General features: G+C 58.7%; 1 protein-coding gene across 2 annotated transcripts; it reads right to left on the bottom strand.

The window, feature by feature from the left end:
* Nucleotides 1-624: 624 nt before the first annotated feature.
* On the bottom strand, nt 625-25,750 carry CARD10 (caspase recruitment domain family member 10). 2 transcript variants are annotated; one of them, XM_030856045.3, is made up of 20 exons: nt 25,481-25,750; nt 24,486-24,623; nt 22,680-23,005; nt 18,779-18,970; nt 17,660-17,815; nt 16,812-16,937; nt 15,504-15,695; nt 14,196-14,330; nt 13,735-13,850; nt 12,913-12,941; nt 12,340-12,463; nt 6,837-6,996; nt 6,290-6,398; nt 5,374-5,617; nt 5,142-5,211; nt 4,008-4,110; nt 2,677-2,835; nt 2,468-2,583; nt 1,898-2,013; nt 625-1,643 (listed from the first exon to the last, which is right to left on the bottom strand). In XM_030856045.3, exons 1-20 carry the CDS (start codon nt 25,713-25,715, stop codon nt 1,406-1,408), a joined length of 3,084 nt encoding a protein of 1,027 aa, XP_030711905.2. In that variant the 5' UTR covers nt 25,716-25,750; the 3' UTR covers nt 625-1,405. The 2 variants fall into 2 exon arrangements, with proteins under 2 accessions (XP_030711905.2, XP_030711906.2); XM_030856046.2 differs by having other exon boundaries at nt 1,898-2,010.
* Between the last annotated feature and the right edge of the window lie 462 nt (nt 25,751-26,212).

The following is a 26,212-nucleotide window of genomic DNA, read 5'->3' as shown; positions in this document are numbered from 1 at the left end:
CCCTCCAACTAGTACACCCACTCCCCCAAAACCTCCTAGGAGCCTGCCCAAATTCATCACTGCGACTGAGGACAGTCACAGGAGGACCAAGAACATATAGGCATGGAAGTCCAATAGGTGCTTCCTGAAGAAAGGAATCCCACAACGCAAGCACAAGCAGCACCTCCTGCAGTGAGGCCACCTAGATTTCTCCCACTGGAGGTGATCATCCTGTCCAGTGAAGCAGTTTCAGGGACCTGGTAATACACTGAGGGTTTGCCCTTAGTCAGCAGCTGGGCCCCTTAGCCTAAGACCACACCCTGCTGGCTTGGCATCCCCACTCCAGGGGACACTCCTTAGATGATCAGACACGAGCAGAGCTGAGCGCAGGGGTGGCCCATCTGTGGGGCCCTCCTTCAGTCACTCCGGGGCAGGTAAGGTGATGCCAGCACAGATGGCAGGCAGCTCCGGGATGAGTCAGGAGCGAAATCTGACCCTCCCCACGGGAGAGCGGGAACCTGAAAGGTGGTATCAACCTGAGCTCGTGGTGGCAACAAGTGCGGGGGATGGAAAGGGGGCCCCGGGCCAGGGATGCAAGCAAGCAAAACGCCACCAGCTTCTATGACAAACTGTTTAATGCTCCATGATGTGCAGCTTCTAAGTGAAAAAGGCCCGTTAAAAATCTACGAGCTGTACATTCTGGTAACGGGGCAGCCGGCCCCCTCCCCGGCCGTCCCTCCAGGAGGCAGGGCCGGGTACAGGCGCCGTGAGAACATGGTCCTGGGCGTGCTCACCAGGAACACACGCGGGTCAGTGCCCAAGGGTCACGGGGGTGGGGGCATGATATTTACACAGGGGAGAACCACAGACACACGTGTGACAGGAAGACACGAGGGGCACAGGTGACAGTGGACCCGGGAAGCCACAACGCCCCCGTGGAGGTATACGCAAGAGATGTGAGCTGGACGGGTGGGCACCACGCATGACGGGCTCAGGGCTCCTGTGAGCAGAAGAGGCTGTGGAGCCCGGAGACCTCGTGTGCCAGGGGGAGGGGCAGACGCGAGCCGGCCCCATGGGAACTTGGGTGTGCAAACCAGTGCACAGGGGTGAGAACGCAGATGCTCCAAGGTGAGCGACGAGGGAGAGGACACAGAAGTGTGCATGAGACCCATGAGATGGGTCCGTGGAGACACGGGGCCACGGGAAGGCCCAGAGCACCAAGTACAGGCATGGGAGGGAGCTCTGCCCCGGGGGCTCCTCCGGGTGAGAGAGCCCGGAGCCCAGAGCCAAGGGCCCCACGCCGAGCGTCTCAGGGTCTAGGAAGGCTCAGGATGGGGAGGACCCAGCTCCACGGCACACACCAGGGTCCCCGCCGGGGGCCGTTTCTGAAGTGCGTGAGGAACGCACAGGTGTCGGAGGGGACTCCTCAGGCCTCGCTGCTGCTGCCGCAGCCGCCTCTGCCGCTGCCATGCTCCACCCACACGAGGCGGGCCTGCTCCTGCAGGATGCGGCCACGCACCACCTTGGCCAGCTCCTCTGAGTGGCCCCACTCGTGGGCCGCCACCTGCACCCAGGAGCAGGGCAGCCCCCAGAGCACCTGCTCCGAGCCTCGGCATTGCCGCAGCAGCTCTGAGTCCCGCCAGCCCGGCCGGCCCAGCAGACCCCTGCCGAGAGAGAGGAAGGTGGGCGGTGGTCAGAGTGGGGGATAAAGATAGACAGTGAGACAGAGAGAGAGGGACAGAGTAAGACAGGAGAGTCAGAGGGAGAGGATGGACAGCGGGAGACAGAGAGAGAGACAGAAGGCAAGCAAAGAGATGGAGAAGAGGAAGAGATGGAGAGAGAAGGACAGAGACAGAGACACAGGCACCCAAAGAGGGGGAAGCGCTGGGGTCCTTCCCATCCTCCCGGCCCATCTCACCTGACTTCCCGGACATTCTTGTCAGTCACCTCCACGTGGATGACGATGGGGTAGATCTCGTTCTGGACCAGCTCCCGCACGCCCCGAGCACCCAGCTCCAACAGGCAGTGCTTCTTCTCCGGGGGTCAAGGCTACATTTTACTCTCAGGCCAGAGACCCTAAGCTCCCTGCCCCCTGACTGGGCCCCATAACACAGCCCCCTACAGGGTCCTGCTTCTGCATCCAGGGGGACCTTGGCAACAAGGAAAGAACTGGAGGGGAAGGGCCAAGACCCAGGGAAATAAGTCACTTCCCCCCACTGGACCTCAGCCTCCCTATCTGTAGGATGGAGCTGACCCCGGCAGCCCCAGCTCCCAGGGAAGAGGCAAGTTTGAAGGCAAAGACAAACAGGTGAAATGTACCAGCCAAATTCTCCAGGGTGACCCACATGAGGTCGACTGCCCCAGGCCACCCATCTCACAGGTGAGGAAACAGGCCCACGGAAGGAAAGGGACTTGCCCAGGGTCACTCTGCACTCAGACTCTGCTCTTGGGCCCAGAGGGCACCCCCCGCCCCACCCCAAGCACCTACCTTCCCGACAGACTCCTGGATGGCACGGATCCTGCTGCCCAGCCCAGGGGTGGCAGGTCGGGCCTTGGGGGCTCCGGGCGCTGACGATGTGCACTGTTCCTCCCCAGAGAGGCTTTCTACAGGCAGGGAAAGGTAGGAACGAAGGGCCAGTGGACCTGGCTGCCCCAGGGTGCCACCCAGCCCTCCCCTCTCCGGGCGTGCAGGCTCACCTGCTGGGCACACTTGAAAGTCCAGCCGGGAACTGGGCAGGTCTAGGAGGTTGCGGATGAGCCTGGGCGCCAGGCACTCAGGCAAGAGCACCACGGGCCGCAGGGCAGAAACCAGCAGGGGCCGTACCAGGCTATAGGGCTTGAGGCTCCGCTCTGGCTCTGGGCAGGGAAGGCAGTGTGAAGAGATGGGGGTGCAGGCAGGGCCCCAGCTCCTCTTTCCTGGGGCAGCCAGTCCCCTTGATACTCTCAAGGCCCCTAACTTCTTTCCCTTCCTAAGCCCTGCTGCTCCTCCTACACACAGCAGAGCTGCCCCCTCCCTCACTGGGACCTGGGACCCTCGCAGGAGACTCCGCCCCATCCCCTGCCTCACCCTTGTCCCCTACAGGCCATTATCCTCTCAGCAGCTGCAGGGACGCTTTAAAACTGAGGTCAGATCCTGTAACTCCCCTGCTTTCAACGTACCAGTGACTCCCCACAGCTCTCAGGAAGAAAACCACATCCTCCTCGTGGGTGAGCCAGACCTGCCGGGGCCTGGAGAAGCCGCGAGCCAAGTGCCCCTCACAACAGACTCCATTCCTGCCTCACAGCTCAGCAGCTCTAGTCACAGGGCCTTTGCATGCCCTGGGGTGGCCCAGTTAACTCTCCTTTCAGAGCCCAGGTCATGCTTTCCCAGGTCCCCAGGTAGGCGGGGACCCCTCCCCCCTCCCCCCTCCCCTCTCCCCTCTCTCCTCCTCACTGCCACACACATGACAGAGTTATGCACTTGCTGTACTCAGTGTCCTCCAAACACAGTACATGCAGCCATGCCTCTGAGCCTTCACACGAGCTGTGCCTTCTGCCCGGCACAAACTCCTCTTCATCAGTGAAGGCCCCAGTTCAAACAACCTCCCTTCCAGGAAGTCTTCCCTAACCACCCTCTCCTCCTTGCCCCTCAGAATTGCTATTCCCTCATCTGGGCTCCCCCAGCCCCTCTTCCCTTCTCTGGCCCAAGGCCTCACCCTCCTGCCTCCAGAAACTCCCTCTGGGGTCGTCACGGCACCTGCCACCACACACAGGCAAGAAACACAGCTACGCATGCTTTGCAGGATAAGGAGGGGCCCGTGCTCGTGCGTGCCCTAAACTCACCCAGACCCACAGTCACACCTGGACATAGACAGCTCCCTCAACCCTGGTGGCCCATCTCCCACCAGGCCCCTGGCATGGGCCCTGCCCCCCACCGGAACCCAGGCCCTTCCAGGCCAAAGGGCCCACCAAAGCCGAGGACACCCAGATGTGCACACTCCTGGGCCCCGTGAGCAGCGCGGGCTGCATCTTCACACCTGCGCACGCACCTGAGCAGGGCTCCAGCAGCAGCTGCTCCGGGGAGTCCCCAGCAGGACTCCCCACATGCTTGGGCTTCACCAGCCGCAGCTGGTCCAGGGCTCGCTTCTTCAGCTGGGGAACGGGTAGGGAAAGAGGGGCACCTGAGAGCTCAGCTCCATCCCACCCTCAGGGAGAGAGGGCCCCGCTGCCACTACTGTCCAGGCTCATGGGTCAGCACAAGAGCCCCCTCCCCACCAGGCTTTCCCCTGCCCCCACCCGGCCCAGCACAGCCCCCGAGGCAGGGAAGGGCAACCATCACTAGGGACCAAGGGAAGCAAGACTGTCAGACCCAGTTAGAGCTAGGGGAGCCTTAGGTCTGCCCCCACTTTAGAGACTGAAAAACCGAGGTCCAGAATAAGACATAAGAGACAAACTCTGGGGTCTCTTCCAATGAATTAGCAATGTGACCTTGGGTAGATAGATTACAGAAACCAATATGGACAGCACTAATTATACCAATAGCTGACAGGTGTTGAAAGTCTACAACGTGACAGACACTAACTAGATCCCACGTGCATGAACCCAAGAGGCAGGCAGCATAATCCCCCCCATTTTACAGATGAGGAAACAGAGCCTCAAGGGAGGGTCCCGTGGTTGTCCAAGGTCACAGGCTGAGAATGAGCAGAGCAGGGATGCAAATCTGGGTGGCCTGGTTCCAGAGCCCAGGCTCTCCACCTTCTCTCTAGCACTGTGGGCTCTTGAGACCGCTTTAACCTCTCTGAGCCTCACTCAGCCCAGGCGCACGGTGGGGGCCATCACCCAGCCCAGCCCTGGTCCAGGGATTAGAGAAGGGGTGTGACTGTTGTTCCGTTAAGTGCTCACCACGTGCCACGCATGCTCCTGGGCAGCGGGCACACTTCCTCACCTCCCCTTCTCAACTACCCAGACGGGAGCCCTGTTGTTCTCTTTGCTGGACACGTCGGAGAGGATCAACCAGTCTGGGTGGAGAGGCAACCAGGAAGCTCACCAGGAAGACGAGCCACCAAGCATGGGGGGGGTCTCCTCCCCCAGCTCCCGGATAATGGAGCCTGTCCGCTCCCTTTTGGGGCCCCCCTCAGTACCCCTTCCCCAGGCCCTCGCCCTGCCCCCCCAGCCCTGCTTACATTACTGCGGGGCCCCCGGTGTCGGCTGGAGGGCAGGCATTTCTCCTGAACTTCTAGGAGCTGCTGGGCTCTGTGTAAGGGGGTCGTGTCACACGTTTGTAGGGAGAAGGGGAGCCCCTCACCTTCTCTCCTCCAGCCCCCCATTCCTGTCCCAGAGGATGGCGAGGGACTGAAGGAGGGAGAAAGAGTCCCCCATCCCAGTCCCAGCTCCCAGGGCTGCTGGAAGTGTCACCTCTGATAATTGGGCACAGTGCCCCGGTCCAGGTCCCGCAGCGTGAGGGGGTCAACCCGCGTGCAGAACCACTCCTGCCGCCGCTTGTACGCCGGGTCCACCAGCCGCAGGATCTCCTGGGCTTTCACGCACAGGGCATGGGGGTCGGTCCGCTCAGGCAGGGTGAGGTTGGCTCGAATGTAGAAGGGCTCAGCCCCCGGCCTCTTCACCCAGGCGTCTAGGGCCTCATGGAAGGACTGGCAGGCTGGGCATGGACAGGCAGGGGGCAGCAAGGAGGATAAGGAGAGGGGAAAGTCAGGCATCAGCCTCAGAGAGGCCACAGATGTGGCCCTCTCGAGGCCTGAGCGGCCAGGACCCCACCTTCCCCTTCTTTTTTTTTTTTTTTTTTTAATATTTATTCATTTATTCGGCTGCGCCAGGTCTTAGTTGCAGCATGCGGGATCTTTAGTTGTGGCATGCGGGATCTTTAGTTGTGGCACGCGGATCCAGCTCCCCGAGCAGCAATCGAACCCAGGCCCGCTGCATTGGGAGCGAGGAGTCCCAGCCACTGGCCCACCAGGGAAGTCCCCACCTTCCCCTTCTTAAAGTGAGAGTCCAAGGCCCAGAGAGGGTGGGGGACTGGCCCAAAGCCACCAAGCCCACTCGGGACAGAACCAGGACCCGAACCCAGGTCTCTGGACTCCTATCCAGTGCTCCTTTCACTGTAAGCTGTTTACTGAGGACAAGACAGAGGAAGGGCACAAGGACAACCGGCAAGAAGGCAGGGGTGTGGGAGGGAAGGGAACTGCCAGGGGTCAGGAGGCGGAGCACCCCCCTCTCAGGCCTTGGCTGTCCCACCCACACTATGGACCAGATGAGCCTTCTCTTGGGCCCTCAGTTCTGACCTTCTAGGTCCCTCCCCCCAGGCCAGATTTACCCTTGAAGTCCATCAGAGGGAGTGTGGATGTCTGGTTCCAGGGCAAGGTTCTCTGCTGGGCCTCGCCTTCCAGGACTGCCCGCTCCAAGCCAGCTGCCTCTGCCCTTGGCTGGGAGAAAACCCAGGCAGGGAGGGAACTGAGTTTCCCAGGGCTTCCGGAGACAGCCCTGGGGCTGGAGGACATCGGGTGTGGGGGTGACCATGTCTCAAAATTCAGCTGCCCCCACCTCACAGGGTGGTGCCCAGTCAGACACTGCTCTTGGCAACTGCCCTCCTCACCCAGCCTGTCTCAGTCTGGTCTTTCCCACGTGTAAGGGTGGGGATGTGTCCAGGTTCAGTCAATCTGCCCCACCTCCCAGCCCCTGCCCAATCAGATTTCACTTGATGCTGGCTGAGGCGGGGCAACCAGCCGCTAGTCACTGAGCCCGCCTCAGCTTCGGCCAATCCGTAGAAACTCCGCCCAGTGACCTAGATCCACCAATCAGAGGGTATCCATCCCCAACTAAAGCACTGACCCCGCCCCCAGCTCAGAGGGGCGGGGCCTCACCTCTCTTGGTTCCACCCTGGCCGATCCTGGCCCAGAGAGCACCCTCCGAACGACAGCCCCAGACCAGCTGTCCCCGAGGAACGACAGGCCATCTAGGCCCTTGTCCTGGGTCTCAGGCCCCCCCGGGGGGCTCCAGCCAGACAGTCGGATGGCCAGAGACCTGAGAAGAGAGAAAGGAGATGGGAATTAGCGTTCAGTATTTTGATTCAGTTCAACATTCTTGGAGAACCATAGTGATTCCCCAAGGATGCCATGACTCCCCCCTCGGGCCACTGCACCTGCAGGGAATGCCCACCCCCTTCTTCTCTGCCTGGCAAATTCTGCTCATCCTTCAAAGCTCAGGTCAAAAGCGACCTCTCCCTCGCCAACCCCTGCACATGGTGAGGCGGAGCTTCCTGCTGAAGCCCCGCGTTTTTGTATTTTCCCATTTGTTGCCTCGCTCAGAAAGAACGCCCTGAGAATAAGCCTGCTGTCATGTTCAGATCCCTACCACCAAACACAGTGTCTGGCACATAGCAGATGACTAATATAAGCTTGTTATGCTCATAGTCTAGGGCGGGAGGTCACCTTTAGATCACAACAGATCAGAGATGATTACTGCTGGCAGTGGCAGCACACAGGGGAGGGGCTTCCCAGAGGAAGCAGCAGCTGGGCTACATACATCATGGTGAAAACTAGAAGCACTTCGGGACCCAACAGAGAGCACACGGCTCCAGGCTGAAGAGCTGGCATGGGCAAAGGTGTGGAGGACAGGATACAGGATACAGTGTGGAAGAACTTAATAACAACAACAATAATAGTAGCAGGAAACCCTGGGTGCTTCCCATGTGCCAGACACCGTGCTAAGCTCCTTGCCCTAATTAACTCCCAGAAAAGGCAAGCTGGAGCCAGCCTATGGAGGGCTCGGAATGAAGGCGCCTGGCCTTCCTCTCATGGGCAGTGAGTCACCAAACCCCCATCATGGCAGCGCTCTGCGTGTCCCCAGATGAGAAGTGGTGAGGCCCTGTGGCCAGACTAAGTGACAACTGACCACAAGTCTCCCCATGGGCCCCCACAGTTCTGGGGAAGAAGAGAGACCAGGGTCCATGGGTGTGCCCCAGCTGGAGAGGGGGCCCAGGAAGAACCCAGGCGTTCACTTGCCTCCCCACCCACCCTGGCAGCTGCAGCCACAGGGCCACACTGCCCCCTGCTGCCAGCCCGGGGTGGGCAAGGCTGCAAAGACCTTAACCCAATCAGCACCCATGCAGGGGGGGAACCCTGGCCCTGGGGAGTCCGACTTGGCTCCTGCCCCCTCAGTCCAAACAGAGAGCCAGGCCCCAGGGGCTGGGGCTAGACATGGGTGCTAGAGGCATCAGGGCTGCCTTTACAGGCTCCTTCAGCCCCGGGACTGTCCTGGCCACATCAGTGTGGCACAGAAAGGCCTCAGCAGAGACAGGAGGCCTGAGGCCAGGCCTGGCTATGCTGCGCAATGACCCGATGGCTGAAGCCACACAGTCCAGCTCCAAGCCCAGCATTCGCTGTGGCCTAGCTTTGGACAAGTGAGCTGGCCACTTGATTCTGTCCCCGCATCCCTAAAGCAAGAACGATGATGGCACCCGTCTCCCACTGTGGGTGTGAGGGTCCAATATAGAGATAATGCAGGTAGAGGTGGAAATCAGAGGGCTGCAGGGCCTTCCAACTAAATGGGTTGTGAAATTCACTGGGTCATGACCAGCACTGTTTTTTAATGGAATGGAATAGAAAACATAAGCCTGCCTCCCTTCAAGTAAATCCAACTATCTTCCTGTAACCCTTTTGCTTCAGGTACATGTACTGGGTTTCTCACGTGGAGGGCTGTGGTCAGAAGAGTTTGAGAAAAGTGGCATGGAGGGCACCAGCAGGAACTCTGGGGCCAGGCAGCCAGGTTGCTTGCCTCGTTCTCAGCAGTCCCACCTGCATCTACCTACCTCATTGTACAACTCAATGAGTTAAAACATGGGACATGGGACTTCCCCGGTGGCGCAGTGGTTAAGAATCCGCCCGCCAGTGCAGGGGACACAGGTTCGATCCTTGGTCTGGGAAGATCCCACATGCCGCGGAACAACCAAGCCCGCGCACCACAACTACTGAGCCTGTGCTCTAGAGCCCGTGAGCCACAACGACTGAGACTGCGAACCACAACTACTGAGACCGTGTGCCTAGAGCCCATGTTCCGCAACAAGAGAAGCCACCACAATGAGAAGCCCGCACACCGCAACAAAGAGTAGCCCCCACTCGTCACAACTAGAGAAAGCCCGTGCACGGCAACAAAGACCCAACGCAGCCAATCAATCAATCAATCAATAAAATAAAATTACTTTAAAAAAAAAAATGGGACGTTGTTGGAACAGTGCCCAGTGAATCTAAGTGCTCAATAATAGATATTCACTGTCATCAGGTGCGATTCAGGACTAGTCACCTCTCTGTGGCCCCATTTCCCCACCCATTTCAAACCCACAGACAACTGACCATCACAGCTTCCCCAGTCGAGGGCCCAGCGGGCAGCCCGCATCCAGGCCCTCCAGGACCGACCTGCTCGTCACCCACCCCTGCCTAAGCACGCCCCCTCCCGTCCCTGTAATTCCAGGATCAGGGCAATTTCTCAGCCACCCCAGGTTTTCAGGCTTTTCTTGCCAATTCCTGCTGCTCTGAGACCCAGCTCAGGCACTGAGACCCAGCTCAGGCATCTCCTCCTTCAGGATGCCCTTGCCCACCTCCCCAAGGGACCAAGTGACTTCTCTGAGCCTCCACAGCCCCAGGCTACTACCTGGCGGTTCATTGGGGGCAGGGTCCAGGCCAGGTCCCTCAGCCCCAGGCCTCAGCAGACAAGTGGGTTCGGAAGAGAAAAGAATGCGCAGGGGGCAGGGGCTGCCTGCTCCAGCCTCTCAGGACTCCTGGGTCTCAGGCAGCACACTCTGATTGACCCCAACCCTGCCTGTGGGGGGTGGAAAGGATGGGGTCCCAGGACACTTCCCCAGTGTCAGGTCAGGAGTTGGGTCACAGGGGAATGGGGCCAAGTCCTTCACTCTGCCAGCCCTGAGCAGTGATGGGCTAAGTGGCCTGGATGAGTGTTGCCCTACCCCAGGGCACTGTGGGAAGATCCCTAGGCAGGCCAGGGACCTTTGAAGTTGACACTTAAGCATGTCACACAGATTGCCTCACTGAATCCTCCCGACAACCCTCAGGAGCCGCCTGTTATTCCCCCCACATTAGAGAAGAGGGAAACTGAGGCCCTGGGGAAGTTATAACTTGACAAAGGTTACACACGTGGTGAGTGGTGGAGTCAGGTGATGACCTATCCAAACCCTCCCTGTGCGGGGTCGGCCAGTGCTGGAGACCCAATGTCTACGTGACAAGTGCGGACAGGGATGGCCCTGCCCGGGAGACAGCATCCCAATACTCTCCCAGTGCCCTCCTCATTCAGCACCTCACTTTCACTTTTTCTGCCTGTCCATCCATGTCTCCCATCCTGCCCTGGGAGCCAAGAGGGGCAGGTGAGAGCAGAGGGCTGAAATGCCCAGAGCACAGTGGGCACTCAACATGGGTGCGAGGTTAAAGCAGCTTCGACAGGAGGAAGGGACAACAGAATCCCCAGCTCCACCACCAAGTGGCCATGTGACACATTCCTGACTCTGAGCCTCATTTTCCTCATCTGTATAATGGGGCTTGCAGGGCTACCCTGAGGGTTAAGCCACAACAGCATCAATAATAATAGCTGAGAGCTAGCTTCCCGCTCGCCGCGAGCCAGGCACTGTACTAAGCGCTCTAGTAGGAGGAGTACCGGAACCCCCAACAATGACCCCAGGGGACAGGCACTATTGTGAACCCATTTTACAGAGCAGGAAACTGAGGCACTGAGAAATTAAATGACTTGCCCAAGGCCCCACAGTAGCGAGTGACAGAGCCTGGACTTCAGCTGGCTCCCAAGTCTGTTCTTCCCCCTGTGCTCTGAGCTGTAACCCTGCCTCCAGCCCAGGACACATGCAAACAGCACTCGCCAGTCCCTTAGGGCGCTGAAGTCCCTGACCTCCCATCGCTCCACCCCTTTCTCTCCCGGTCCACCTCAGTCTTGTTCTTCCCCCATCTCCCTCCTCCCCAGGAACTTCGTGGGCGGCAGAGGTGGCCCCACGTGATCATGGGGCCCAGGTGGGGGCTGGGCCAGAACCTCCAGCTCCCTCTGCTGCATCCCAGCGCCCCCTGGACAGCAGCCAGGACCCCTGCTGCAGGCCCGAGGGGAGGAAGGGAGGAAGGGCCCAGGCAGGCAGGAAGGGAGGCGCCTCCGCCCCTTCCCCCAGAAGCACGTCCTGCACAGTGAGAAACAATGTCGCACTGGGCCCTGTGCCGGAGGGTGAGAGTGGGGGCAGGGGCCTGGCCAAGCTGCTTCCAGGAGGCAGGAGGCCCCTGGCTCTGCTGTGACCTGCACTCGGGGATCAGCATCCCCCGCATTCCAGCTCTGACACCAGCACTTCCTATGCCCCCTCCAAAACCCAAATCTGATCAGGTCACTCTGCACCTTGGCCCTGGCACGTCCCAGCTGTGTGACCTCAGGCAAGTCAGTTAACCTCTCTGAGCCTCGGTTTCCTCTTCTACAAAACAGGGGTAATCATAATAATGCCTGCCTCCCAGGACAGAGGGAATGCTGTAAGGCAGCCAGCAGCCGGCCCTGCACTTAGTAATAGCTAAGCTCCCCCAGCCACCACCAGGTCTCCCAGGGTGCAGAAGCCAAAATCCACACTTCCCCATCCTGACTCACAAAGCCTGCCCTAGCCTTTCGCCTTTCCCCTCCCCCACCCTCACGCTCCAGTCACCACCAAACTCCAGGTCCATCCCTGAACAGATTCTGTTCTCTCTTCTTCCACGTCACCCAGCGGCACCCCCATGCCTGCTCCTGAGTTCAAAGGCCACATTCTCAGACCGGCCTCCTCCATCTCCTGCCCTCCTGAGATCACGGACAGTCTTGAGCAGGGAGACCACGCATCCACCGAGACGGACAGAGCACACGGCCTGCAGCACGCTCTGGGCCGAGGCGATGCATGACTTCAGTTGTGGGCCTGGGGCCAGCCCAGCTGCAGGGGCCCCACCCCACCCTCAGCGTGAACTTTGCTGGGAGGCTTAGTCCTGCTGGGAACCCCAAGCCGCGAGGACAGGCAAGCAGCACGAGTAACAGCTACCATCTACCCACCACGCGCCTGGCAAAGTGGGGGGCTCTGCTGCCACGAGTCCTAAACCTCCGAACGCCACCTGTGGAAGACATCACTGTGGCCCTCTAGCCAGTGAGCAAGCTGAGGCCCAGGGAGGTGAAGGGACCAGCCCAAGTCTCCCAGACGATAAGCGGCGGTGACGGCATGTGAATCCAACGTGTGACTCTGTCTAAAGACCTTAATGGTGTGACAGCCGTGAGGCGAAGGCTTCGCCCCTGCTCGCCCCTCTCTGGGAACCCGAACTAGCCCCCAGCTCCACACACCCCCCCAGGCAGCTGCAGTACCTGTTGAGGAGATCCAGGCCACAGCCTCTGGCCAGAAGGCCCTCCGGCTTTCCCAAAGGCCACACGCTGTCGGAGGACGAGGACGAGGAGAGGCCAGGGGACCAGGGCTTAAGCGTCACACTCCCTGGAGAGGAGGAGTGAGGTGTAGGGGTGCCAGACTGAGCAATGGGGCAGGGCCCGGGGTTGAGCCCCTCAAGCCCTGGGACGGCCCATGGCCCAGAGGCCTGGGGATTTGGCAGGTTTGAGGCCCTTGGAACACGTTGGACTCACGGGGCTCAGGGCTGGGCCCGGGCTGGCCAGGGTGACCCTTCAGTTTCCCAGAAGAGGGTGGAGGACAGGCTGGAATTGAGGAGCCCCATAGAGCACAGCCGGGACCAGGAGAGAGGACCAGGGTGGGCTCGGGGTGAGAGGTGGGAAGCAACTCCCCCAGGGCCTCCCAAGCACAGCCTCCCTGCCCGGCCAGAGGACAGCAAAGCCTCAGGGAGGGGGACGCAGGCCAAGGGCAGAGCAGGCAGCATAGCCCTCAGGTGGGCCCCCAGATGAGCCCTCCCCACGGAGTCCCCAGGCCTTTACCTGTGATGTCCGACATGCTGCTAAAGGACCTGGGCAGAGAGAGGGCGAGAGGGGCCTGCACTGAGCACGGCGCTCCGGTGCCTCCCAAATGTCCTGCAACCCCCAAGCACGTGCAGGCTAGACCCCGGGAGGGATCTCAGGCACAGTGCACTCGTGCCACCCAGTCCCCTAAACACACAGGAGAAGCTAACATCCTGACCTCTGCCCGGCTCTTCCACCTAGAATGCCCTAGCCTGTCCTTTTAATGCCGCCCCCTCCCGGAAGGCTGCCCTGACTTCTCACGCCTCATCTCAGCCTCACTTTCTACCTTCGTCATTTGTGACTCTGGGCTCTGCCTCCCTCCAACACTAGACCATGATCTCCCCATCACACACCTATCATGGCAAGTTCATCCATAGGACCAAGCCCATGACGGGCGACACATGCCAGGAGGCGTCTCCTGCCCTTCGTCTTGCCATCAGTGATACGGCTCAGTTTTTCTGGCCCCCATTTTCTGCTGCTGCTTGAATCTGGGGCCTGACTTTCTTGCTTGAGGTCCCTGACCCCCGGGAACTTCCTCCATGTCTCCTAGCCCTGAACCACCCAGGCTTCCCCCTGGATTAAGGATCTTTGAGGCTTGACCTCCAGTGACTTTCATGTCAAGGTGCTCAGCAGGGACTGAGCCCACTCTGCCCTTTGACCTTGTCTTAACCCCTGACCTCATTCATGCCTATGACTCCTGCAACCTGGGTTTCCAGAGCTCCAGCCATTTAAGGGCAGTAAAGGGAGGTGACAGCCTGGACCTGATTCTGGCATCAGGGAATCTGGGAGGAAGCTGTTTACCTCTTAGGGGGTGCGGGATCCTCCTCCCGCTGCCTGCGGAGGATGGAGCCCGCGCTGGGGGGGAAGGGCAGGATGGAGAGCCGGTTGATTTCCTTCTCGCTGTCCGTGGCCTCCTCCTGCAAAGCCACAGCAGGGCCTGATCACCCCCACGGGACCTGCCCACAACTCATCGTACCTAGTTTGTGCCCATTTCACAGATGGGAACTAGGGCCCAGAGCCGAGGGGTAGGCTCTGCAAGGTTATGGGCATGTGAGTGGCTCCCCAGGTCTCCCGGCGCCCAGGCCCAGGCCCAGCACTGAGCTGGCTCTGCGTGCGCTTAAACAAGGCACTTGGCCTTCGTGGGCCTCGATTTCCTCTCGTGTGAAACCGAACTGTCAGCAAACTGGAGAGTACTCTACGTGTCAGTAATTCTACGACGGCCATCCATACCCGCCATGTCCGGGCTAGGGCAGGTGTCTTACCGAGGTGTGGGGCTCAGATCCCCCTGTGACAGCCGCTTCCCCCGCTGTTTCAGGGCCTCCCAGCGGGCAGGGGAACTCGCTCAGGCTCCAGGTGCTGCTGAGGTTGGAGCACAGGGAATGGGAAGAGGCGCAGGCCTGGGAGAGGAAGGGGGTGGGGAGAGGTCAGCAGCCCTGGGCCAGGGCCAGCCCCTGCCATTTTCTCAGCACCTGCTGGGAACAGGGATGTGGTGGGGAAGGAGGGCTGGATCTCTGCCCTTGTGGAGCTCACACCCTAGTAGAGGAGATAAGCTATAAACAAGCAGATAGATGAAGGAAGTAAGGCTCAGCGGCCAGGAGGGCCAGGCAGGAAGGTAGCCAGGGTGGGGAAGGCACTCAAAGGCCCCACCCAGCCGGGGGCATAAGAGCGCTTTCCAGAGAAAGTGTGGTTGGAACTGAGAACTCAAGGATAAGGAGGTGTGAAAGTTGGGGCGGATGGTCTAGGCAGATGGAACAGTATGTGCAAAGGCCCTGAGGCAGCACTGTGACACGTTCCAGGAATTAAAAGGCTGAGACCGAGAGAACCAGGCTCAGGGGCGGAGGGGCACCCTGTAGGGCCTCTAGGGCACGGTAAGGGGTTTTGCCTTCACCTAAAAGCCACTGAGGATTTTTAAAAGTCAGAAATCACAGATTCACACTTCCTTTGTTCTATTTCTTCAAGCACTAAACTCAACTGATCATCTTTAAGCAAACCCAAGATAGGAAAAGGCAGAGTTCCAGGCAGAGATCTGAGAGCCAGTGTCTGGTTTATAAGGGATCTGGGGGCTCAGCTCCACCGTTGGCTGGCTGTGTGATCTCGGGCAAGCCTCTGACCCTCTCTGGGCCCTGTGCAATGAGGGAACTGGACTAGCTGGTCTCTGAGGGACTTCTAGGGCCCACATTTTGCATTCTAAGATGCTCACAGGCCCTCGGGCAGCCGGGCTTCTCCAAGTATATGCTAAGCCAGGCTTCAAACTATCCTTTGTGCCCTAGGTGCAACTCCAGAAACTCAGAGACTCCCATGCTCCTGTCTTGTTCCCTGATACACCAACCCGCAACTACCCGAGCAACATTTTGTCCACCCTGGCCAACAGGGCCCTCCAAGACTGGCATGTTCTTGACCTTGGGTGAGGGCTCCAGCCAAGACCCACGTATTTCCTCCCAGAACCTGCATCTTCCCAGGCCCAGCTGAGGACTCCCAGTGGGTCCCCCCTGTCCCCACCCCCGGCTGAGTTCTCCCACCAGGTCCCGCCCTGGCCAAGAGCTCCAGCTTGGGTTCCTGACCCTGCTCACCTTGAGGTAGGGGCCACCCTGGACCCGCTGCAGCTGCACCTCCAGCAGGGCCTTGGCACCCTCCAGGCTGGTGAGCGCAGTCAGCAGCTCATCCCGCTCGGCCTCCAGGCCCCGGACCTGCTTCCGGTACTGGTCCTTCTCGATGAGGCTCTGTGAGTACTGCAGCTGGATCCGGTCTCGGCTCTGGATGGCCTGGTGAGAGAGGGCAGGGAGGGTGTTGGGCCAGCAGCTGAAGGAGCCACATCGGCTCAGCTGTCCTGGCCTCTGACCTCTCAGATGCGGGGGTGGCAACAGGAACAGCAGCTAATGTTTCTTAAGGACCTCCTGGGTGCCGGGCCCTCTGTGTTAAGTATCAGCTCATTTAATCTTCACACTAACTCTCCGACTTAGAGATTCTCACTATTCTCATTTTACAGACACGGACACCAAGCCAGCAGGGACAGAGTTGCAGAGTCCAGGCGCGTACCGTTTCCCCAAAACAACTTCGAACTCTTCTGTGGGACCCACTGGGTGCAGGGGTCTTTATTCCCAGCCTTCAGGGTTCAAATCCAGTGCACCCGAAGTGCCTTTCCCCACAGTGAAGACCAGGGTCCCTGAGAGCTGGGCCCATGGCCAGGACCTGCTACCCATTGTCTCAGAGGGAGCTGGGGCCGGAGACCCACAGGCTGGGAGCAGGCAGGTGAAGCGCACATTCCTGAGCCCACCCCAGACCACACGAATCAGAATGTCTGCGGATGACGCCTCAAATCTGCGTTTTCACCAGGCCCTCCAGGGGATCCTGAGGCCCATTCTCACGTGTACACTTCAACTCCTCTAGTGGGATTCAAACGCGGTCCAAGGACAAAACCTCCTGCCCTTCCCGCTGCATGAGGAGCCTCACGCAAGGAGGGCTGCGGGCCCGGAGGAACTGGCCCGAGGTCCTCAGCCTACCCTATGGCCTCAGGAGATGAGGGCTATGGTACCCAGGGCCTGGGAGCCAGAACTTTTGAGGATTTCTTCACCAGCAAATATCTGTAAGTACCTCCCGTTGTGTAGGCCTTGCCCTTGAGGCAGGGAGAACAAGGGATTCAGATGCAAAGGCCGCCAGGACCAACTTTCATACCTGTCACAAGAGCCCAGGGAGGCAGGTGTGTTGAGGGGGTGGGCTGGTACATCTCAGGCCCCCTGTCTGTTTCTCCTGGCCTACTTGTCCCCTCCTAAACTGATAAGGGTACTGCTCATCTCTGTCTACAATTCCAGTCCTGTCTGCCTCTCGTCATCTTCCCCTGGACGAAAACCAGGGCCGGGCACACTGCAGGCCGGGCTCACCTGGTCCCGCTCCTTCTCGATCTCCTCCAGCTGGGCCAGGACAGTGGCCATGCGGTGCTTATACAGGTCACAGTCTTTCTGCAGCGTACGGTGCTTCAGCCGCAGGTCCTCCATCTCCTGCAGGTACTGTGGGCAGGCGGAGCGGGGTGGGACACGCCCAGGCCGGACCCCAGGGCTGGGGACAGGGGCAGCTAACCAGCTGGTGTCCAGCAGGTCCAGGGAGAGAGGCCTGAGCCCCAATAATGAGTGCCCACCTCCCCAGCTGGGTGGCCTGGGCCACTGACTGACATCACCTCACTGGGCCTCAGCTGCCTGATCTGTAAAATGGGGATAACAACCCCGTCCCAGCCAACCTGGGCCTCCCCATTTCAAGTGCAATCTGCCCCCTTACCCCGCTCTACTCGTTCCGCAGCACTCATCGCCCTCTGTGACATGAGGTGATGGACTGCGGATTACGTGTATGGCGTCCTGTTTGTCTCCCCTGCTAGAATCTGCCCTCCCCAGGAGCAGGGACCTTTGTTCCGTTCACCCATCGATCTCGATACATATTTGAGAGCAAATGAGTGCACAGTTCTTGGCACAGGACTTGGCGCACAGCGGATGCTGGGGGAAGGCTGGCTGAAGCAAACTGGTGATGCCCTCCCCAGGCAGAAGAAGGCGGGTGGGAGGGTGGGAGGGAGGGAGACGCCAGAGGGAAGAGATATGGGGATATATGTGTATGTATAACTGATCCACTTTGTTATAAAGCAGAAACTAACACACCATTGTAAAGCAGTTATAAAGATGTTAAAAAAGAAGAAGGCAGGTGGGGGCAAGGCAGGTGCGAGGGGAGGGGGGAGATGTCCTACCTTGTCCCGCAGCTCCTCGGCCCACTGCAGCTCCCCCTGCACGGTGTGCAGCTTCTGACACAGCTCCTGCCTGCTGTCCTGCGCCTCCCGCCAGTCATGCTCCAGGATGTCTAGGAGGATGCGCTCTGAGCCTGGGGCCCCTGGCCGGCTTGCCTCCTGTGGGGTCAGAGTTCAGGGCTGCCTCAGCCCCTGGCTCAGGGCCCACCCTGAGTGTGGGGTAAGGGGGACAAACAGCCCTCAGCCCTCATCCCCACCCTACTAGCTCTGCCACCTTGGCCAAGGGCCTTGACCTCTCTGGACCTCGGCTTCCCCCTCTGTAGAGTGTGTGTGGCGCCAACAGCCCTGCCCACCCTCCAGGGAGCATCTGGGGGTACAAATGAGGTAAGTGGATGAGGGCGTGCTCAGACAAGTTGGACCAGGACCTTATTCTTCAACAAGAACCAGGCCTGTTCTCTCTTGCTCTGGGCCCTACCTGCCACCCAGGACAGCAGACGGGTAATATTTCCAAGGCCTATTCCCCCCACCCCGACGATGGGTCTTCACAGGGTCTGAGCCTGGCCCAGGGAGGTAGACGGAAGGCTTAAGATCCAGCCCACAGACCCACATCCCAGCCGGTGCCCCACCCTGTGAAATACACCAGAGCCCCGGCTCCCTCCCCCACTTCCTATGAGGAGCAATGACCAGGTGGTAGGCCCACAGTGCCACTGACCTGCCACAGGACCCTGCGCAAGCTCCAGGGCCACCCAGGGGTCTCAAGCTTTCCAGGGTCAGACTCCTCTACAAAGCCAAGGAAAGCTGAGGCCCTCTCCCCAGAAAAATGCTCACACACAAAATCAGGTACCCAGTTTCAGGGAGTTTAGAGGCTTCCTGCCCCACCCGACCCCACCCCCCCATCCCCCGCAGACCCCAGACTCAACACCCAGCACAAGCTGAGCACTGAAGGCCCTCCACTCAGAGCTTAAGACAAGGGGCCAGCCAGGATTCCATCCAGATCTCAGATCCCCGGATCCAGAATCCTCATTCTCCAGGCCTCAGGGGGACGAGTGAGCAGCAGGAGGGTCTGGCCTCCCCCCGCCCCCCCGGCACTGCCCCCACTCGCCCCCACCCCTGACCCCGTACCTGCTGCAGGCCCTCCTGCAGCTCCTGCAGCGATGCCACCAGCCGCTGGTTCTCCGCGCGCAGCTCGGAAACCAGGTCCGCACTGTCAGGCTCTTTCTCCTTCTCCTCAGCCCCAGGGAGCGGCCCCCTGGCCCTGCGCAGCAGTGTGCACTCTTCTTCCAGCCGGCTCACCTTGAGCTTCAGCTGGTCCACCTGGGGCCCAGGACAGGGGTCAGCTCGGGGAGGGAGTACCAGCCAGGCCAGAGAGGAAAGGTCCTGTCCCACATTCCTGGGTGCCTCCCCGATTCCCAGAGAGGCCCAAGCAGGTGTCCTCCCCAGACGTGTCTAGGAAGAAGGGACAGGCTGGACAAATACAATAAGGAAGGAAGGGAGGCAGCAAGGCCAAGCCACCCTCCCAGGGGAATCTGCCTCAAGGACTTGTGGGTGGAGGGGCCGTATATAACACACTCTTCTGTCCCACACTTCTGACACTGTGCACAGGACCAGCATAACAGAGGGGAAGGACGGCTGCACCAAAATAGGAGGACCCAGGGGCTGGGCCCAGCTCGGCCTCTCACTCAGTGTGGCCTTGGGCAAGTCACAGCCCCTCTCTGTGCCTCAATCTCCTCATCTCCTTGTGGGGGGAAGGAGGAGGAGGATTCTGAGGGTTTCACCCAGCCCAGGGGCCAGGATGTCCCCCTCTCACCCAGCCTCCCCACTCAGCATACACTCATGGAACACATGTGGTCTCACCCTCCCTTAAAGATATTCCTACCAGAGCCTCCACTTGGGAAGATTACGAGGTTGGTTCACCCCAACATGAATTCCAAGTCCCGGATTCATATTTCAATTGTACCATTTTACCCTCTGTCATCCTGAGCAAGTCACTTACTGCCTCTGAGCCTCAGTTTCCCCATCAGGAAAATAGGCCCATTCAATGCCCCTGCTCCACCACCTGCCTCCCAAAGTCATTGCAGGAATCAAACAAGACAGCAGGTGGACGGAGGCCTTTAAACTATGGAGCTGCTGAGGGTGTGACAGCAGCTATCTTTACAGCTTTAAATAAAATCCTAGGACCCCAACTGTCACCGGTTCAGTGTGGGCAGCCAGAAACTGGCCAACGGTGCTGGGTGGGCGGCTGGGTGGTGGCCGCCTGGCAGACAGCAGATATGCATGGCCAGTTTGCTGGATTATGAATGCACTCGGCCAGAGTGATTTTCCAAATTCACGCGGGGTCTGGTGTCCAGCAGGTCCAGGTGGCTAGACCTGTGATGGCTAGACAGTGACAAGAGGAGAAGCAGGTGGCAGGCCACAAAATGAAGTCACTGTTGGAAAAAGGGCACAATGACCTCTGGGGCTATACTCAGGCATGCTGACATCTGGTGCCCTAGGAGTGCCCTGGCCTTTCTTGGAAAGGACTTGCAGCCCCACACCCCCAGAGCCTGCATGGCAACCCCCTCCTCCCCCCGCCCACGACACACACACACGCAAGGGTCTGGAGGCTGGGTCAGGCCGTTCCACGAATTAACACCCCCACTCCTCCTCCGCAGAGGACTCAGAAAGAAATTCATGACTCTCACATTCCTTTCCCCTCACAAAACACGCTTTGTGAACTGCCAGAGAAAGACAGCTAGTTACAAGGGCAAATGTGGTCACACCCTCTCCAGCAAACCGCAGCCACACACCATGGCCTCCCGCCCAACCCACGGCCAGCAGGCTCCCCCGATGAGCTCAGGGGACGGGGCACCTGGGAGTCTCCGCTGAACGCCAAGAAATACAGATGCATTTAATCCTGGTGTACAAACTCACTTAGCACAAAATTATAGCGTTCGTTCCTTTAAGTTTATGTTGCTTAGGAATAACAGCTCATTACATTTGCACCTTATAAAACACAGTATTAAATCACAGCCACTACACACCCGTCCACAGGGGGAGGGAACCCGAGCTGCCGGGAAAAGCACCATCAGCTGCTCTGTTCATTTCCATCGGCAAAGCCTTTGTTAATTTGTTGCCAAAAAGCTCCAGTAAGTTAAGGCAAATGTAGGGTTGCTACATTTAAAGAAAAACTTATCTATTAATTGAATTTCATCCCTTACCCTCCATCGCTAAACTGGGAAAAAGCAGCTATTATCTGCCTACTGGCAGATCTCCATACCCCTAGGGCCATACTGTGCACACCTACAGCTGAACCGCAGACACACAGAGAACCTCCGACACCTCTTCTACATCCCGCTACCCAACCCCAGGAGACTCCAGGCAGCTGCACACGCACACAGGGCATCCCCCACCCCAGTCACAAAGGTGAGACCAACCGTGAAGGCCACAGCCCCTCCCAACACCCAGGGGGGCCGGTGGCCATCGTGCTGTCCTCTCTGAGCAGGCTCTCCCCACCGGCCCCCAGCCCACCCCACCCCACCCCACTCCCAGCAGTGCCCAGAGCAAAGTCAGAAATGCTCAATCTTCGAACCTTGGGAAAGCACTCCAACCAACCTCTCTGTGCCTCAGTTTCCTCATCCATAAATGGGGATAATAACAGAGTTCCCCCCCAACCCCCATTCCAATGGAGTTGCTGGGAAATTAAAGGAGTTGATGGACGGCAAGCCCAGAGGACCATGCCTGCTGCACAGGAGGTGCTGTCTTGCTGTGATGTCATCTGCATCCATGACCTTGCGCTTCAAGGATGAGGAAGCTGAGGCTAAAGTAGGCCTGGCAGCCTGGGCCCATCAACCGGTGGCCTCAACACCCCCAGTCAGGACTCATTTCCCCAGACATCAAACCCCCAGCACGCACAGCCGCAGGCTCCAGCGCCCCAGTGCACCCGCGCTGACAGCCTCACACGTGCCACCCGTCACCCACAGGCACCTGTCACCCCCTGGGGTGCTCCAGCCACAGCTGAGGCTCATGGGGTCAGGGGGCTTCAAATCCCACAGTCAGAATCCCCCCTGCGGAACCTCTCTGGGTATGACTGGGGAGAGCCTACTGTGTGCCGCGGGCATTGTCAGATCCTTGGGACAACTCTCTGCAGCAGTAAAATCCCATGCGAAGCCCCAGGAAGGAACCAGGAAAGAGAGGCTCAGTTTCTCAGCCTGTAAGAGGCATGGCCTCACTCGTTGATGGAAAAGAATTAGGTGAGATTTCACCTGGACAGGAGCAAACAGAACAGCATCATGGGGCGGAGGCCAGCGCTGGAGCCAGGTGGACCTGGTTCAAACCCAGGCTGTGCCATTTCCCAACCTGCAGCCTTGAGCAAATCCCTTTACAGTCCTAAACCTGTATCTATTTCAAAATGAGAACCTGGCGCACGGTGCCTTAGTGAGATTACATGACAGGATGCACGTAACCTGTGTGGCATCGAGTAGCACTTAATAATGATATCAATAACAACGGCTAACGATAATCCAGGTTTTGAGCACTAGCTTTGTACCAGGCACTGTACATGTCTTAAATCCTGTGACTTAAACTCAAGGAATCCTCGTAACCCAAGGTTGCTCCGGCTCAGCACTTGCTAACATTTTGGGCCGGACAATTCTTGGTTGTGGAGGGCCGTCCTGTGCAATTCAGATGTTTAGCAGCATCCTGGGCCTCTACCTACTAGAGGTCAACAGCACACTCCTGGTTGTGACAACCAAAAATGTTTCCAGACATGGCCAAATGTTTGTTTTTTTTTTTTGCGGGAGGGGGGAGGCAAAATCGCTCCCAGTTGAAACCACAGTCATAATTCAATGAAATAAATGCTCCCGTAATAAATCAACACTCCCATGTTACAGATGAGAAAACTGAGGCACAGGGCAGGGAAGGGACTTGCCCACAGTCCAATATGCAACAGGCGGTGGCTTTGGGACACCGGCTGTCTACCATATGACCGTCATTTTTTGCAAAGCTGCCCCTTTCCCACAGCACCCCCCATCTCCCCAGGGCCTACCGCCAGCTGCAAGTCCCGGCTGCGCAGCACGGCCGAGTTCTTCTCCTCACTGAGCTGTGCCAGGCGCATGGCAATCATGTAGTTCTCGTCCTTAAGCCGCAGCAGCTCCAGGCTCCCCGCCTCCCAGTCCTCCCGCAGCCGCTGGCAGCGCTCCTGAGCCTGCTGTTGCTCCCGAAGCCGCTGCTCCAGCCCTGCCCGCTCTTCCTCCAGCACCCGGCCCCGGGCCTGCAGCTGCTGCTCCCGCTGCAGCTGGCTCTTGCGAGCCTCCCTCAGCCGCCGCACCTCTGTCATCAGGAATTGGGTCAGGCCCTCGGGCCCTTCCTCATCTGCCAGGGGCAGGGGAGAGAAAAGACATAAAATAAAATCCAAGGGGATTTTATAAAATTGAAAAGTCAATAAATAAAATCCAAGGGGATGACAGACTGCACAGAACAACCCAAACCAGAAGAACACTAGAAGGAAAACCGGAACCAATTTTTACAATTTGGGGACAGGGAAAGCCTTCCTAAACAAGGCACAAAATCAAAGAGCTATAAGAGATTTCTAAACCATTACAGATATAAGAAACAAAGTTAAAAGACAAGTAACAGAGTGGGAGAAAATATACCAAATATAACAAATGACTCAGAGCCACAACATATAAAAAGCTCCTACAAATCAATAAGCAAACAACCAAATAAAAATGTGGGCAAAAACTATCAATAGGCAAATCCCAAAACAAAAATGGCTGGTAAACAGGAAAATACGTCCCAACTCACTAGCAATAATAATAACAATAATAGTAGTACCACTAACAATTGACTTTATTCTTTGGCCTACAAACATATATTAATTTATTTAATCTTCACAACAACACTTAAGATAGGTACTATTTATTGTACGCATTTTAAAGCCAGAAAAACCGAGGCACAGAAATGTCAAGCCATTTGCCCAAGGTTGACTAACTAGTAAGCTGTGAACATCTCTCAACAAAGTACAAACTTAAAACAACAACATTATTCTTCACATATCTGACTGCATAAAATGTTTTTAAATGATCCCCAGGATGAATGAGGGTACAGCAAAATGGGCACTCATACACTGCTGGAGGGATGTATGCTGATTTAACTTTTAAAATACACATTCTCTAAGAAATGTGACTTCTCAGAACCTCTCCTCCTGAGACAAGCATTTGCACAAAGATGTACCTAGAAGGATGTTCCCAGCATTGTTTGTAATGGTGCAAACTGGAAACAACCTAGATGTCCATCAACAGGGGATGGGTTAAATGACTGGCACGTCACTAATAAACACTACGCAGTCATTTAAAACAAGTGTAACAGATGTGGAAGAAACACAAACATCAGTTGTTCTGAGAAAAAGTGAAACACAGAGCAAGACATGTAAGATGATTCCCTGCGTGTGTGTCTGTGTGTATAACTGCAAAGAGAAAGGAAACTCGCCACACTGATACCGGCAGAGCAGAGCTGAAGGAAGAAGTAAAGATCTTTCCTATTTACTTTCAAGTCTCCTGGAGTGTTTGAATTTTTTACAGAAGAAACTGTAAACTGGCACATGCCTGACACATCTTTGGGGGAAAGAGCTGCATTACGTGTGGGCTCTGAACTTAGACTATAACTGCATTAGAATCGCAGTCCCACACTCAGCCTGCTGGGGGGACCTTGGGCAAACCGGTACAGGTCTCTCTGTGCCTCAGTTTCCCTATCTGTTCAACAGCGACAATGGGAGTGCCTCCCTGACAGGGACGGGGTAAGGAACCTCTGCACTGGTGTCCGAGGCGCTGGCACCCACTGCGGACCCACTCACCGAGGATCATGGAGCAGCGCTGGGCAGGTTCTTGGCCCGTGAGCAGCGTGAAGTGCTCGGGGTAGTAGAACTCCAGGGCTTCCAGGAAGGCCTCGTAGCCCCTCTTCCCGCGGCAACGCAAGATGTCCATCAGGCGCCCTGGGAAGTGGGGCGGGGGCGGTGCCCAAGGGTCAAGGTGAGGGCTTCTCCCCGTGCCTTGTTGCTTTCTCCCCCCTTCCCCACACCCCGCCATACTCCAGGGCCCACGTTCCCCAGATTTCTGAACCGGTGACACACACAGGGGCCTGACTCAACACGTCAGCGGGGAGAGCCCGTCTGCCACGGCCAGAAAAGCCAGGACCCACCCCCTCCATAGCACCCCAAGCCGCTGCCTGCGGCCCCCACAGATATAGGGCCAGCAAACGCAGCCTGCCTTTTCAATGGCACAGGGAAGCCCCCTCCATCCCCAAACGCAAAGAAAAATATTTCTCTCGTTGACCAACGCCTGAAATTCCACGATTAGACCCTCATCCCTTTGCCAGCTCTGTTCAAAGGCACAACTTATGGGAGAAGGCACCCTCAGGAAGCTGAGATGGGTCTTGAGCCCTTGAAGAAAACGCTCCCAGGAGTGTGTAGCGCACAGAAGTGGGGGGCGGGGGGGGGGGAGCAGAGAGAACAGAAGAGATCAAAGGACACAGGAAAGCTGCCGAATCCACCCGCTGTGATCGGGAGGTCCCAAGCCCAGCCCGCACCGGCAACTACAGCCAGCCCCGTGCTCTAAGGGGGGCCCAGGAAATGGGAGAAAAATCCAGACGCGGTCTAGGCACCGCGGACACGCTGGGTCACGCTGTGGTTCAGGAGGAGGGAGGATGGTGGGCACACCAACCATCCCACTCTACCGATGTGGAGACCGAAGCCCCGGGGATCGGAGCCCTTGGCCCGACGGTCCCGAAGAAGGCCCCAGGGAAGGCCGGCACCGCCCGCTCAGGCCCGACCCCGCGCCCCCCACGGCTCACCGGTGCGGTTGACGCGGCACGGGAAGCGGTAGGTGCTCAGCACCTCCTCCTCGTCCTGCTCGTCGATGACCCGGCATTGGCGCAGATACGGTGTGAGCTTGGCCGGGTTGAGGGCGCGCGTCAGCCGGTGCCGGACGCCCTCGATCCGCTCCCACAGCGCGTCCTCCTCCGCCTCGGACCCGGAGCCGGCCCCAGCCTCCTCCTCGGCCTCCCCTGCCTCGGCCCCGCCCGGCATGACCGCGTCTTCGGGGTCTGCGGGCCAGAGGCGAGCGGGGGTCAGCGCGGGCGCCGGGCGCGGGGTGCGCCGGCCGATCCCAGCACTGGGCGTCGCCCGCAGGACCAGCCGCCCGTCGCCGCCGGAACCCCCTCCTCTCGCGCCCGGTCCGCCCGGCGGGTGCCCGGCCCCCGCGTCCCCGGGACTCACCCCGCACGCCGGAGCCGTCTCGGACTCCCGGGTCAGCGCTCTGGCGGCGGCTTCGCCGGCGCAGGGGGGCGGGGTCCGCGGCGCCCCTGGCCCCGCCCCCGGCCCCGGCCCCGCCGCCGCCGCCAGGGCTGCCCCGGCCTCCCGACATCGCCGCCCGGGCCCGGGCCGAGGAGCGTCCGGCCGGCCAACCACCCGCACGTCCGCCAGCACGCCCGGCTCCCCGCCGTCCGGCCGCCGCGCGCCTCCCCCCGCTTCCTGTTTCCCGCCGGCTCTCCCGGCCCTGGCTCGGCGGGGTCCCGATGGCCCGC

This window comes from Globicephala melas, chromosome 10 (assembly GCF_963455315.2).
Source record: "Globicephala melas chromosome 10, mGloMel1.2, whole genome shotgun sequence".
Classification (NCBI taxonomy): Eukaryota; Metazoa; Chordata; class Mammalia; order Artiodactyla; family Delphinidae; genus Globicephala; species Globicephala melas.
The sequence above is the reverse complement of the archived record's forward strand: the minus strand, read 5'-3'. Positions and strand labels throughout refer to the sequence as shown.